At 34.3% G+C, this 14,415-nt stretch overlaps 1 protein-coding gene across 1 annotated transcript; it reads left to right on the top strand.

Annotated features, from left to right (window-relative positions):
- The first annotated feature begins 1,643 nt into the window (after nucleotides 1-1,643).
- On the top strand, nucleotides 1,644-14,110 carry LOC124371074 (recQ-mediated genome instability protein 1-like). The gene is made up of 6 exons (XM_046829386.1): nucleotides 1,644-1,898; nucleotides 4,869-4,997; nucleotides 9,900-10,037; nucleotides 10,871-11,107; nucleotides 12,641-12,774; nucleotides 13,978-14,110. The coding sequence occupies exons 1-6, from the start codon at nucleotides 1,896-1,898 to the stop codon at nucleotides 14,108-14,110; spliced, it is 774 nt and encodes a 257-aa protein (XP_046685342.1). The 5' UTR covers nucleotides 1,644-1,895.
- Nucleotides 14,111-14,415: the final 305 nt, after the last annotated feature.

The raw sequence follows: 14,415 nt of genomic DNA, 5'->3' as shown, positions 1-14,415 counted from the left end.
CGATTGGTTCTAACTGGCCAATAATATAGCGCGATATATAGTGAGAAAAAAAATGACACCTGTTGCTTAAATAAAAATCTAGAGAATCTATTGTAAGAACAAATATAATATATTTGTATTGTATAACAAAATATATTTCATATACTATAACGGTTGAAAAGATAATATTATAATTGCAGCCTATGTTTGTATTATACTTTTTATATTGCAATATACCACATTTAAATTAAAACATTAATACGATTTCTGTAACACCTTTAATAAGTTGATAAACAAAAGCTGACAAAAGTAGATAATCCGACTTATTTTGCTTAGTGCTTATAACACGAAGATATATTTAGCCTCTTTTACTTTGAATGGTATTACTGTAGGGGCTCGGTAAATTAGCAATCGTAGCCGAATGAGGTGGCGTCTTAGCTTGACAGCAAGAGACGCGACCACGGCGATACGGCACGTAATCACTTGACTAAGACTAGGCAGTTGTTGTGAATGCCGCTCTTTCGCTTCGCCGGTGTAATCCTACCAAATACAAACTTGTCTGTATCTTGAAGCGCTTGCAGGGCGTCCAACACTTAGGACATCGCTCTTGCTGCTCAACTAAGACACACTCAAATTACTTCCCATGTATACGAGTATATAAAAATGTCTCTCTTGTCGCTCGGAGCGGTCGCGTCGCCCTAAGAAGCGAATCATGACCCGCTTGTTACATTACAGCTATCGGAGAGCAGAAGAATAACAATTTAAATGATTTCACAATTTACTTATATATTGCGTTTAAATATAAATTGTTTTTTATTTTCCCTAAAATATTTTGTTGCCATTTTTAAGTTGTAAAATACTTATTACTCAAAATATGTTTGCAAAAGTAAAGAAAAATTACCTATAATGTAATACATATTAGATTTTACTTTTTACTAATTAATGATTCCATAACACCTTTTTCTCGTAAGTTTACTGTGACAGCCGCACTACGATGCGACGGTACGATCAGATTAACAATCCGTTCACTGTTCAATCTTGCTGGTAATGGAACTCGCTCTCTGGCATTATTAGAAGTGTGTTATGCTGTATGAGGTTTATGAATAGAGAGGACTCAACAGCCCTGATTCCGCTTGAAATAAACAAAGACATTTATATTTAATTTCTGTTTCATTATCATTGATTTTAATATACAATTATAAAAGTAAAGTTTGAGTTTTGGACCACATTATATATATATATATATATATATATATATATATATATTTGTGTGCGTGAGATATTTTTAATTGAAATTTAACAAAAACATTGCTGTCATTTGTGTTTTTATCTAAATATTTGTATATTGAAACTTACAGTTTTTATTTGAATATCAGTTATTGGAAAACCTATAATTTGATTATTCAATTTTTCAAATTTATATATTCACTAAGCACAATACTTTACCATTAGTAGTTTGTTTAAATTAATTTTACTAGTATTCTTTTAAATCCAGCGAACAGAGTTAAGGTTATTACACTTCTGATAGTGTTTCTTATATTGCGTTTAATATAAATCTTGGTTAAGCTACAGTTGAAGAGAGAAAATAATCATCTGCCAAATAATTGGCGTATTACAAAAAAAAACAAAAACCGCGCCAACGCAAAAAGGTTATATCTATAAAACAAACATAACCAATAAATTAATAGTATATGAGTAGTCTATGGAAATTGAAATTTGAACCTCTCGAGAGTGAACAGTTGAGGCCTTTAATATTTAATTAGAAACTAGCCTATGTTATTTTGATAATTTTTTTTACTAGGGACGAGCATGATGTTAATAGAACTGTAAATTATTATCTGTTTAAATAGATAATACACACTTATTGAGTATGAGAATTATCCAGGTTTGAACATTCCAGATTAGGGATACATGTTATGGTAAGCAAATTTTTTTAAAGTGAAATCATACTGGAGGCGTCTGATATACAGGCCTATTTAGTTGATTAAACACTACCTCTACTGTTGAATATTATTTTGACAAATAGTGTGAAATGGATAAAGTTGATAATTATCTTTACTTTATTCAAATTACCTAAAACAATATAAAGCAATTTTCACACAATAACCTACAGTAGTATACTTTAATTTCATAACGAATTGAGGTACTTGGTATTATCCGTAGCCCACTTTTGTTTCGAAGAGTTTTTCTTACTGGAGACCTGTAAAAACTACATTATTACAAAGAACAGACTTGACGTACTGTGAAAATTACATGTCATAATAACCATCAGTGTTCTTGTTTTTCTGCCTCCCAAAAGGAAGTGATGTCGGCGAGGAGGAGACCACTATTTCCCTGTCTACTGCATATATAATTGGCTATATAAGTAGGTAAATACATACATATTTATTTTAAATATAATAAGTTAACAAGCTTCAATGTGATCTGAGCTTGAGTTTAGGTAACATCTCATGCAATGTTTTTTGGCATGGTGGCACCACTGAAGCCGCAATCATTGCCAGGGGCATTTCCGATCAGTAATTTTACAACCTTAGACCACGTGCCAGACTGTCCAACGTGATCTGCAAAGGTCAAGCTTGTAAAGATTCTGAAGTTGGACAATCTGCCTGTCATTTCCTTTTGGGAGGCAGTAAACACAAACTGATTGTCATTACATGTAATTTTCACAGTAAGTCAAGTAAATTCTAATAATAATAATAATTTTCTTTAGGTCCCCAGAAAGAAACATTGTTCCAAAAATAGCGGCCCCTTGATAATACCAAAGTAGGTACCTGATTTTTTACATACACACAAACCATCTATTGTACATAAATTAATACCAATTAAAATTTGTGTTATATTCCAGGTAGTTCATATTTGTTTATAATTTTGTTTCCTTTTGAAGCCTCAACAAACAAAACTGCTATTTAATATAAGGTACTGGATTCTGTATTTATTACTGATCGCAAGGTTTTCTAAATTCCGTCAACAAATTAATATAGTTCTGGTAGTTTTTATGTTACACTGAAAAGCTGATCTCAACACATTATCGGCTCATTTTGCTCTATCAGTTAAGTATGTACCAACCATCCAACTGGTAGAATAAAAATTCTCTTCAAACAATCTTACAAAAAGTGGGCTTTTATTAACTATGTGATGAAACCCACGAGGAAAGTATACCATATATGTATTTTAGAAATCAGTAAAATATCTTTTTTTTAATTAAGAAAAGAGTGTTGTTGCATTAAAAAAATGACTCATCTACCCAATATCTTAGGTCTTGCTGGTTTTGAAAACATTTGTCGTCATAATATTTAAAAAATATCTTGAAGAAATCTCATACATTTTGTAAATGATTGCTTGTCAAAATGTGTGTACTAATAAGAAAACTTTGATAGTTTGAAAATTTTGACTAAAACCAGTTGTTTTACTGCAGCAATTGAGCAATGCAACCAATAATTAACTTAACCATATAGATTTGTTGGTCTTGTTTAATGCTTGTCCATTTCATCTTTGCTGTATATCTTATGGTTTCCAAGATCCCTTCAGTCTGCATAAAATTTGGAACTCTGTATACAAAAATAAACTAAACTGCCACCTAATTAAAAATAAATTATAGATTTTAATTTTGAACTAACTGTCTCTCATAGAAAGTGGTTTTAGTTTTGGGAATTGTGATATTGTTATTTGTACGGAGATTGTAGGTATGATTAGTTTGGAGACTCCAGGATAGGTGCATGTTTCTTCTAACAAGAGAACTGATATCTGTACATAGATTGAATAGAATGTCATTAAGCTGTTTGCTGTTTTCTTGGAAATATGATCTGCAACAGTGCCTGCACAGAAGATTAAAAATGCTCAAACAGCCCTTTTTCGAAGCTTTCAGGTCTGTTCTCCAATTTTTGTATGCTCGGATGTCTACACTGTAGGTAAGACAGGGGTAAATTAGCCTAAGCTGCTAATAAACCTTTGGTGTCTAGAGTTGAAGAAAGTGTGATTCAATGTGATAATTAAATCCTAATGGTGAGGAAAACTAATCTCATGGTAATGTCAGTCTCAAAGTCGCTATAGTCCTCATAATGGGAAACAGAGACACGGAAAGCATTCAGACTCAAGTTATGTGGTCTCAGATTACAAAATATTTAGGGCTAATTTGGGTACTTTGGGATTATACCGACCACACCCAGACATGAATCGTTATTTCACATTTTGCTTCTACTGATTACTAGATTAGCGTAGAACAATATTTCGTCAATATAAAACAGGAATTGTCTTATCGCAAACCCCTCCCCATCCTCAGACAGAGGTCTAGTAGATAACGTGATTGCAGAGTCTCGCCGCCCGTTCAGCTGGTGTGTTGCTTTGTTGTACTTCCGTGTTTTACCCCTACATTTCTCCAACCTCCAAACACAAAAATTCAACAAAAACAAACATTACCAAACAAAACTAAACTCTTTATTGAAAAAAACACACAAAACTTGTTTTTATTCTTGATTACACTCCGCCACCCAAAATGCGAGTGCCTCCGGCCATCAGCGCGGGCTTCGGCTCCACGGTGCTGCCCCGCGCTGATGTCAACGAAAGAAAAACATCCCTCGAGATAGTACCTATCAGTAAAATACCAAATTCTAGAGGGCCGATCAGAAATATAAATTGAATTGTAATGGAAATGCAAAAAACTTAAATAATCATGTGATGCCGCGCGGCCTGCCGCAATCGGGATTCTCGAGAAAGATAAGATAACAGCGACAACAATTAATACCTGTAAATGCTTGTAATTTTGTAATTAAACAGTTGTTTTTTCGTTCTATCATGTTTATTTCTATAAATTTATATTTTTGTGTTCTTCATACTGGTGTGGTCGGTATAATCCCAAAGTACCCTAATTTGAAATATTTATTGTTTTTCAGGGTTTTAACATGAATATTTCTGAAGCTGAAAGTGTATGTAGATATTTGAGGAGCAGAGAGATACAAATGTTACCAAATAACGAATGGCTTCTTAACTGCATGGATTGGTACAGATCCCACCCAGAATTGGTAAAGTACGATGTTACACTGTACTTTTAAGTATGTTAAACAAATTGTTAGAGTCATAGTAAATCATATTGTTTATTAATAGATCTAAAAATCATAAATGATAATATAGGTCTATTTAGAATATCTAAGTATAGGCTAAATATGGCGTATTATGTTGTAGACTAATTTAACAGGCTATATAGTTCTTGTTTTCTTGTTGTTGAAGTCAGACTAACTTCATTTAGGGATGTTCTGTCCTTAAACATTTCAATTTATAAAATCTGTTTATTTTATCCACTTTATACAGTAGTTGGCTCCAAACATTTCAAAAATAATTTGGTATCTATTCTATATGTAACATAACTAAATTGTTGAGTCTTTAGATAACGCAATGTTATAAAATATTTAAAAAAGTACACTGTAAATTAAAAACATGCCAACTATGAAAAAAAGTCACTTCTCACTAAACATATTGTTACAGTATTTAAATTCTTGATTGTGGAGGTTATTTATAAAAATATAGGAGTCGCACAAAAAAAAAGACACAATTTACACAAAAACTTTTACTGTATGTACTTATTATTTAAACATGGGTTAATTAAACAATATAAATTAATATATAAGTACAGGAGAAATATTAAAATGCGTTTTGTAAGTACAGTACATGATGAAATAAATTTGAATATAGTATGAAATACAGTACAGTACTGTACTACAAGTTTACTGCTCAGAGCATGACGCTTTGTGGCTCTTGAGTGTCGGCGGTAGCTGTCGAGTTGCTCACTTTACAATGTTCATTGTGAAGGCAATTCTATAATTTTTGTCTATTGCCGTTGATGCTGTATTATAGACAGTTCCGGACTATAGAATGCTGGATTAAGGAGGTTTTACTGTAGTTGGTTTGAAGTAGGGTACTCTGGAAGGGAAAATTAAAAACTTGCAATTTGCAATTATAGCCTACACTGTGATTTGAAACAACTAATAGTAGTAGTACAGACTACTCTGTAGATAGTACAGAAAGACTTCAAACTCATAAGCTGAATACCTCCAAAATCAGAAAAATACAAGATAAAATAAAAAACCAGTTCAGCGTCTCACTACAATTCGCTAAATCCAAACAAGCTCTCATTACGACAACTGAACAGATAGGAAATCTACCTGGAGTGGATACAGCAAATCATATATACCAAACACCACAAGTAAACTCTATATCTAATAACGACAATGACCAAATCCTGGTCGAGGCTCAGATATACCAACCTGATAGCTACTCACCACCAAAACTGCTGAAGAAATCGTCTCGTCTTACACAAGAAAGCATAGTGGTGGGACCAACTAAGCCACCAGTCACAGCACAGAAACTTGAAGAGGGAGAAACGTATGAAAAATTCTTTGAGAAAAATTTTGAACAGATTCAAATTCATACGAGAAAAGGAGGCAATAATTACAATGATACCGATGACAAGCTTTTTGAGGACTCCAATAGAAACAAATCGCCTCAGACTTTTTTAGATCAACCACCCAATGGCGCAGTGTAGTGGGTACGGCGGTTATCGCAAGATAACCAGATCAAGCAACGCCGAGCGTGGCTGCTGCTTGGACAGGTGACCGCTGAGCGATCCTGTCCTTGCAAGCGGCCCGCCTGCCCGGCCATTGGTGGTGGTTCGGAAGTCACCTTTAAGCCGTTGGTCCCCAGGTTAAGTGTTAGAGAGGGCTTCTTAGCCCTAACTTCGCCTGGTAAAATAAGACATTCTTTACTTTTTACTTTTTTTCACCCAGGAGCACAAGCAAACTAAAATACTACAAAACAAAGATATTCATAAATTCTCTACTGCACAACCAAAAGAATCCAACTTTCACAGAAAGTTAAAAATCCTGCACCAAAACATAAACCAACTCCAAAGGAAAACTAACAGACTGAATGACCTTCTTGAAACCAAAAAGCCCAGTCTAGTTGTCTTAACAGAACATGGTCTTAGAAGTGAAGAGCTGACCAGCACCAGGATTAATGGCTACACACTGAAAGTGGGTTTCTCAAGAGAAGTTAGTAGAAAAGGGGGTGTGGCAATTTATGTTAATGACAATCTGGGAAATACAGTTGAAAATCTAGACATTTCTGACAAAACAATTGAAAAGGTTTGTGAAATCTGCATGGTGCGCATCAACCTCGGAAAAACTCATTTTTTCCTTTTGGGAGTGTACAGACCGCCAAACAGTAATCTTGACATAGCCCTTGACACCCTGTCTGAGACACTCGACAAGATACCTACATGGAAATGTCCTGTTGTGGTCATGGGAGATATAAACATAGATGACTTGTCTGAAAATATAGGAAAAATAGAATTAAGAAACATGCTAGCTAGTCACAACATCCGAAGGCTAAGTCTGCCTCCAACCAGAGTCACCTATAACACTTCAACTTCCATTGACTTCATATGTACAAACATGAACAATAAAGACATCCAATCAGAAGTCATAACCACTGGCCTATCGGATCACACTGCCCAGGCCTGCCATATAAATATGCAAACACAAAATAAAGTTCTCCCCAATTCAACAAAAAGACTTTTCTCTCAAACAAATCTTAACCATCTAAAACAAGTCTTAAAGGATGAATCATGGCAGAATGTATTGAATGTCTTGGATGTTGACGAATCATACAACAATTTTAATCACACACTTAACTGGGCACTCAATGTCACATGTCCCTTGATGAAATTTAGACCCAGAAGACGATCTTACCACAAGACACCTGATCAAGAAGCAAGCAGACTTAAATATATCTACCTCCAGGCTCTGGAAAATGAAGTGAGAAGTGGTGTACTGGCAGACAAGGAAATTACAGCACAAGCAAAGAAAGAATATGACCTTAGACTGAAGCACTCAAGAAAGGAAGCCACATCTAACTTCATTCAGAATGCAGAAAACAAACAAAAAGCCGTCTGGAGTATAATCAATTATGAGAGATGCAAGAACAGTGAGTCTACAAAACCGATTGAATTGACAGTTGATAACAGGTTGATTAAAGATCCACTCCTGGTGGCCGAGCATCTTAACAATCATTTTAGCACAGTTGCAGAAAAAGCCATTAGTAACCAACAAATGCCTAACCTGGAAAAAGAACCACCTGTACTCGCAAATACACCAGCACTGATACTAAATCCAACCACAGTGTCAGAAATATCAAAAATTATCTCTGACCTTAAGGCGAAGCCATTATCAGGATTAGATGAGATCTCCTCAAAATTACTAAAACATTGCAAAGAGGAGACTATCATCCCTCTAACATACATAGTTAACCTATCTTTCAAGGAAGGCGTTTTTCCAAATGCCCTGAAAAAATCTAAGGTAATTCCAAAATTCAAAAAAGGGGACACTACATTAGTAGGAAACTATAGACCAATATCTATTCTATCAACTATATCCAAGGTAATTGAAAAGGCAATGCTTGTCCGACTCATGAGTCATTTGATCAATAACAACATCCTCAGCACTCAACAACACGGCTTTCTAAAAGGGAGATCAACTAACACAGCCCTTACAAACCTAGTTGAGCATATCATTGACCAATTAGAGGAAGGGGCATCGGTCACTGGTTTCCTCTTGGATTATAGCAAAGCTTTTGACACATTAGACCACTCCCTCTTACTGAATAAAATGAAGACAATGGGAATAAAAGGTAATGCTGCAAAGTGGTTCTCAAGCTATCTGACCGACAGAACACAGATAGTTGAACTAATGTACACTATGAAAAACACCACCAGCATAGCAAGATCTTCTTCACTCCCAATCACAAGAGGTGTTCCTCAGGGCTCGGTAATGGGACCAATTCTTTTTATCCTGTTTACAAACAACCTGCCAAAATATCTGCATGAATATGGCCAAACAATGATGTACGCAGATGACACGGCACTCCTGGTTACTGAAAAACAGACAAACAGACTGGAAATCTCATCCTTCGTAACATTCAACATGGCCAAGCAGTACTGTCATCAAAATTACCTGATCCTGAATGAGAACAAAACTCAACAACTAAACTTTGGAAATAGAACTGCAGAGCTACCTGGGCTTCCAGATCTCGAACTTAAAAGCGAAGCAAAATATCTTGGCGTTACAATAGACAATAGACTCACCTGGACATCACACGTAGACCAGCTTTACGGAAAGTTAAACACCAGCCTATATGCACTCAAAAGAATAAAGAGCTCTAGTGATCTAGAAACAGCTAAAATAGCATATTACTCGCTATTTGAGTCGCATATTAGGTATGGGCTGATAGTGTGGGGGAAACTCCTCTGCCAGAAACGTCCAAAGAATATTGGTACTACAAAAGAAAGCAGTAAGAACATTATTAGGTCTTAACCCATATGACAGTTGTCGGGGCGCCTTTGAAGAACTAAAAATCCTTACTGTAGTATCACTCTACATCCTAGAAGTGGTCAAACATACCACAGAGAAATTTCATCAGAAACTAGGAGATAATCACCAATACAACACCAGGAACACCACAAACTTTGCCATGCCAATTCACCACCTGACTCTCTATGAGAAGAAGCCGTGCTATGCAGGAGCAAGGCTGTTCAACCTCTTGCCTGAGCAGTTAAAAAGGATCCACCAAGAGAAAAACTTCAAGAAACATCTCACCAAATGGTTGCTAGAACACTCCTTCTACACCTTAGAAGAGTTTGTCACCTGGAGGAACACCTAACCACATGAACAAAGAAAATAAAGTCCTTGATTTCACATCATGTATAACTGTATGACGCAAATTCTGTACTCTAAGTCCAAGAATAAAGATTTCTGATTTCTGATAATAACCTTGGTGACACTCCAGTTTTTTGCTTCTTATACGATTTAATTTGTGTATTTTACTGTAAGTTTTGTAACCAAATAAAATAATTAAGATGATCCTATTTGACTTAGGTCCAGGTCTACGGCTCTCTACAAGAGTATGTTTGTATCCAGTGGTTGTTGGCTGATCTACAAGATGTGCAGCATGGTTGTCTGCCAACCAACTATAACAATGGAAACTTGGAGTTGAGTGGGAAATATACAGTTCAGGTAGGTGCAAAATATTGTAATATAAATAATTGCTTGATTTACTCATTGATTTCAATATTTTACTTTTTCAAGAATTAATTTTAATTGCATTAATTAAAAATTGTTTTAGTTCACAACTGTCTTGTTAGTTTAATTCTATGTAACATAAAATAACCGGGACAAATTTGCTATTTAAAACAATGCAACATACAATGTGAATAGCCTTATTTTAAAGAACAATCGAGTTATGAACCTTAGAGAAACTGATAGATCCTGTGGCTAAACCAATACAAATTTTATGGAAAAGTGATATGCACGTGTTGATAAACACCTGAGATAAACCAATATCTAGATATCCAATATCCATAAACCAGATTTCTGTGTTTGTGTGTATCCATCTGTACATAACTTAAAATATTTCAAATTCAACTCTATATTGAAATGTTAAACATCGACCCATTGGTTGGGGGGGGGAGTAACACTCTTTGGGCCATGATATTGTCTGCTTTTAAGTGAACGTTAAACCTCGCATACTGTCCCGAATTCTGGCTTACTTGAAGCCTTGTCTAAATGTTACAAAATCTGTTTTCTACAATTTTGTTTGTTGGTCATCTAATAATATAGACGAACACAACACACATTTGATATATTGTAGGCGATGTTTATACTCTAATAGATGACTATAGGTATCCTTTAAGACATTGTTACATTAAATTGATATGTCTGAAAGAAATTATTTAAAACTCCATGACTTTGTCAGTAGATCATCATGTGGGATGAAAATACAATATTCTTGAGTCTTTTTTCTAAACTGTCGTACTAAGTTTGTCTTGTAGCAACTTTTGCGGTTACAGATAAACTGGATACGTGACATAGGCCAGTCTTGCTACTCACAACTGCGAGCAGCGCAGAACATAAATGAGGCTGAAAGCAATGATAGTGTGTCAGCTGATGAACCTAAGAAACAGAGCTGGGAGCCCAACCCTAAGAGAGTGTTGATGATGGAGATTTCCGATGGCTTAACCACTTTAAAGGCCATGGAGTACGCCCCAATTCCAAAGTTGACTGAACCATTTCTTCCTGGTCTCAAGGTAGCTTAAAAGTAAGCTTCATACTTTGTGTAGTGGTTAAAGGGCCATATATGTTTTAGTATTAATTTATAGTTGTAGTATTATAAGCGTATGTACACAAATGGTAAACACTATAATTTATTTTTATTGTTTACTCATATATTAATGACATACTACATTACTTTCATGAGTATTGTTGTTTAGTCTTTCTTATTACAATGTACAGCTACTTACTTGTAATACAATTAAAAAAAAAATTTATTTGATTATGATACAAACCCAGAATGTCTGAAGAAACAATAGAATTTGTTTTGCTTTGACTGCTCCAACGTAGAACATTCTCAAGTACGTTCCCACACAGCCGCAACTTCCCTACCTCCCCACAGCTGCACATACACACACCACTTACTCAATTTGTAATACGACTGTTCCTGGTCTCTTAATCTCAGATGTTTGATATATTAGATAAACTACCCAGAATTAGATAAAAAAAAACATTGCACAGTGCAATGCTAGAATTTTAAAAGTGTTTTGGTTTTAAGAGCTCGTACAGTACAAGACAACAAGCATTTGGATTGTTAACTTAACTCACATTATTTAGCTCTTTTAGGTGGGTTTGAAAATCGAAAAACCTACAACATTTATTTGGACTACTCATGTTTGCTGCATCTTGTGGGTTATTCCGTGTCAAATCAACCAATGGTCTAGACCTCTCAGATTTAGATGATTTAGTGAAGGGAAATAATTTCACACCAAACTGGTGTGTACTCCAGTAACAAAATATTTTTGTTTAAATAAAAACCCATTCTGAAATTTGGCATATATGTAGTCAGTTATAGTGCAAATAACATTTTTTCCAAAAAAAGAGGGGACTTTTTTGAGTCTTTCAAAAACAATTTTTGAGTGGATGCAAAAAATTCATAGTATACAAAACATAATCATTTGATGTATCAAATTAAAGAAATTCAAATGGAAAGAATGAAACAAATTTTTTAGCTTTAATAGTTTTTTAGCTACTTAGCGTTTGTTTAGAACATACGCAGATTATTGTCTTAACATGATCAAAATCTGCCTTAATGTGGGTTTTTAAAAACCTGTCATTCAAAAATCCAAAGGCAGAAAAATATAAAATTTTACATTTTAGCTAGTCGTGGTAGGTACAACTTTCATACAAAAAATTATCAAAATCTAAGCGGTCAAGGTTCGGAATTATTTTTTCATTGGTTGATTTGAAATGGAATTACCCTTAGGCTATTTATTGATTGGGTAGTTGCAGCCTGGTTTTATCATTTTTTTTACTTCAGTACAATGAGTTTTTTATTATTACTGGATTATTTGCAGTGTACTTCATAAAAGAATTATTTGTAAACATGCATTAGCAATGCACGATGAGCTAAATCACCAAGTGTAATAGGTTAGAAAATCATTTGTAATGTAATGTGAGCTTAAAAAAGAAGAATATACATTAATTTGTAAATAAATCTATAAATGTTTGTTAAAAGTTTTGAGCAACAGTATTTTTGTGACAATGGCTGATGTATAATTTTGTTTCAGGTATTACTACTAGGTCCAATTGAGTGTAGAAGGGGTATTCTTTTCCTGAAAAACAATAACATCAATCTTCTTGGTGGTGAAGCGGACCATTTGTTTCAAATTAACTCAAAAGAGAATCTCCTATCAAGATGTTTGTAAGTTGTCTTGGCCATGTGTTATTTTATCTTTTGGTGAGCCTGCTTCCACTCTATCCTATACCCCAATAAACCTCCTTGCCCAAGATACCTGACCAGTAGAATTATTAAGAATTTGATGTGGAAGCTCAATCATGCAACATTTAAGGTTGGTTCACGAGCTCGACATCTTGTATTTTCCGTAGATTATGATCATCTTAGATGTTAGCCATTGGCATGGAAACCAAGAGATTTTTCTTGTATTGAGGGTTCCAGACACTTAAGTCATGGTTTATTTTACATTTTCTCTCCATTTTAACTAGGTTGACAAATATGTTATAAATATTCCTATTTTACAGTGATCTTTTTATACAATGGAGATCGTACTTCTTATATCTTCTTCCTTGGGTTACGTCACTATTTGGGTATATCAAGATGACATGAAGTGATCTAGTATCTAAGACATGGACAAGTATCAAGATAAAGTACAAGTTTATCTGATATCTGGTGACAACAAATGTGTGTGTCTGAAAATAAATGACTATATGGTCCACCATCATGTTAAAAGCCATTACCATGCTCTTATCTAAATTTCCCAAAAGAATATAAAGAACAAATTAATTATTAATGATATATTGGAGATAGTGTGGCATTATAGGGTCACATACGTACTCCACAAATTTAGATGAATAAAAAGTGTATATGTTTGAACTAGTAGACATGTAATTAAAGAGTTGTGACTACTGTTTTCTTACATTTCATGATTGTCTCTGATCCAACCCAAACATAAACTTCAGTATATAAATATAATGTTTAGTCATTTTAGTGTAAATGTCAATGAATTTGATATCTTTGTTTGATAAAAAAACACATTTTGAAACGAGATGTAACTTACCTTATTTGTAGGATGGAGCTGAGCTTCTTAAACAACAACGGTCAAGAAACACAAGGCTTCATCTATTCCTAGTATGACATTTCCCCCTCCCCTTCTCTCCCAATTGATTTTATATGCATAGATTTTAGCCAAAAAATATTTTGAGTAATTTAAGACCAGATTTTGGTCAAATCTATTGTAAGTAAAATATGTAATCGAAGTAGAATTTTTTCTATCTTAAAGTCATTTACCATCATAGTAATATTATAATGTCCGTTACAAAGTCAGAAACCATTATATGTAATGTTAATAATTCTTTGATATTAACATTTTCAATGTTTTTTTCCCAGAAATATTCCAGGTAGTACTGCAACTGAAGAAAGGCACATAAGCAGGGACATAAACCAAAGTTCGGTGAGAACAAACCGACGTCAGCAGCATATAAACAGAGACACTGGAAGATTCAGTACAAATGGTAAATAATTAGTATCACATAATTGGCACAAACTTTAACACATCAAATATTGAGAAAATTCCTAGAAAGTAGAAAAAACAGGTTGTTGTAATGATTCACTTCTACTAACACCGTACTAAATAAAGCTTTTGTTGAGTACAGTTGGACTTTTTCTTTCGTGTTGGACTCAAATCAGGATTAAAACATTCCAGCGTTGCCAAATATCTTTGTCTCCATAGACTTATTTGTGTAGGGTTTGTCCATACAGTTAGTAATGAGAAGATTTGTCTTGTATTACATCATGTGACATTAAGAGGTAAAATTCTAACCTAAT

The sequence above is a fragment of the Homalodisca vitripennis genome, unplaced genomic scaffold (assembly GCF_021130785.1).
Source record: "Homalodisca vitripennis isolate AUS2020 unplaced genomic scaffold, UT_GWSS_2.1 ScUCBcl_921;HRSCAF=3880, whole genome shotgun sequence".
NCBI classification, from domain to species: domain Eukaryota; kingdom Metazoa; phylum Arthropoda; class Insecta; order Hemiptera; family Cicadellidae; genus Homalodisca; species Homalodisca vitripennis.
Note: the sequence above shows the minus strand (reverse complement) of the source record. Positions and strands in the feature narration are given on the sequence as shown.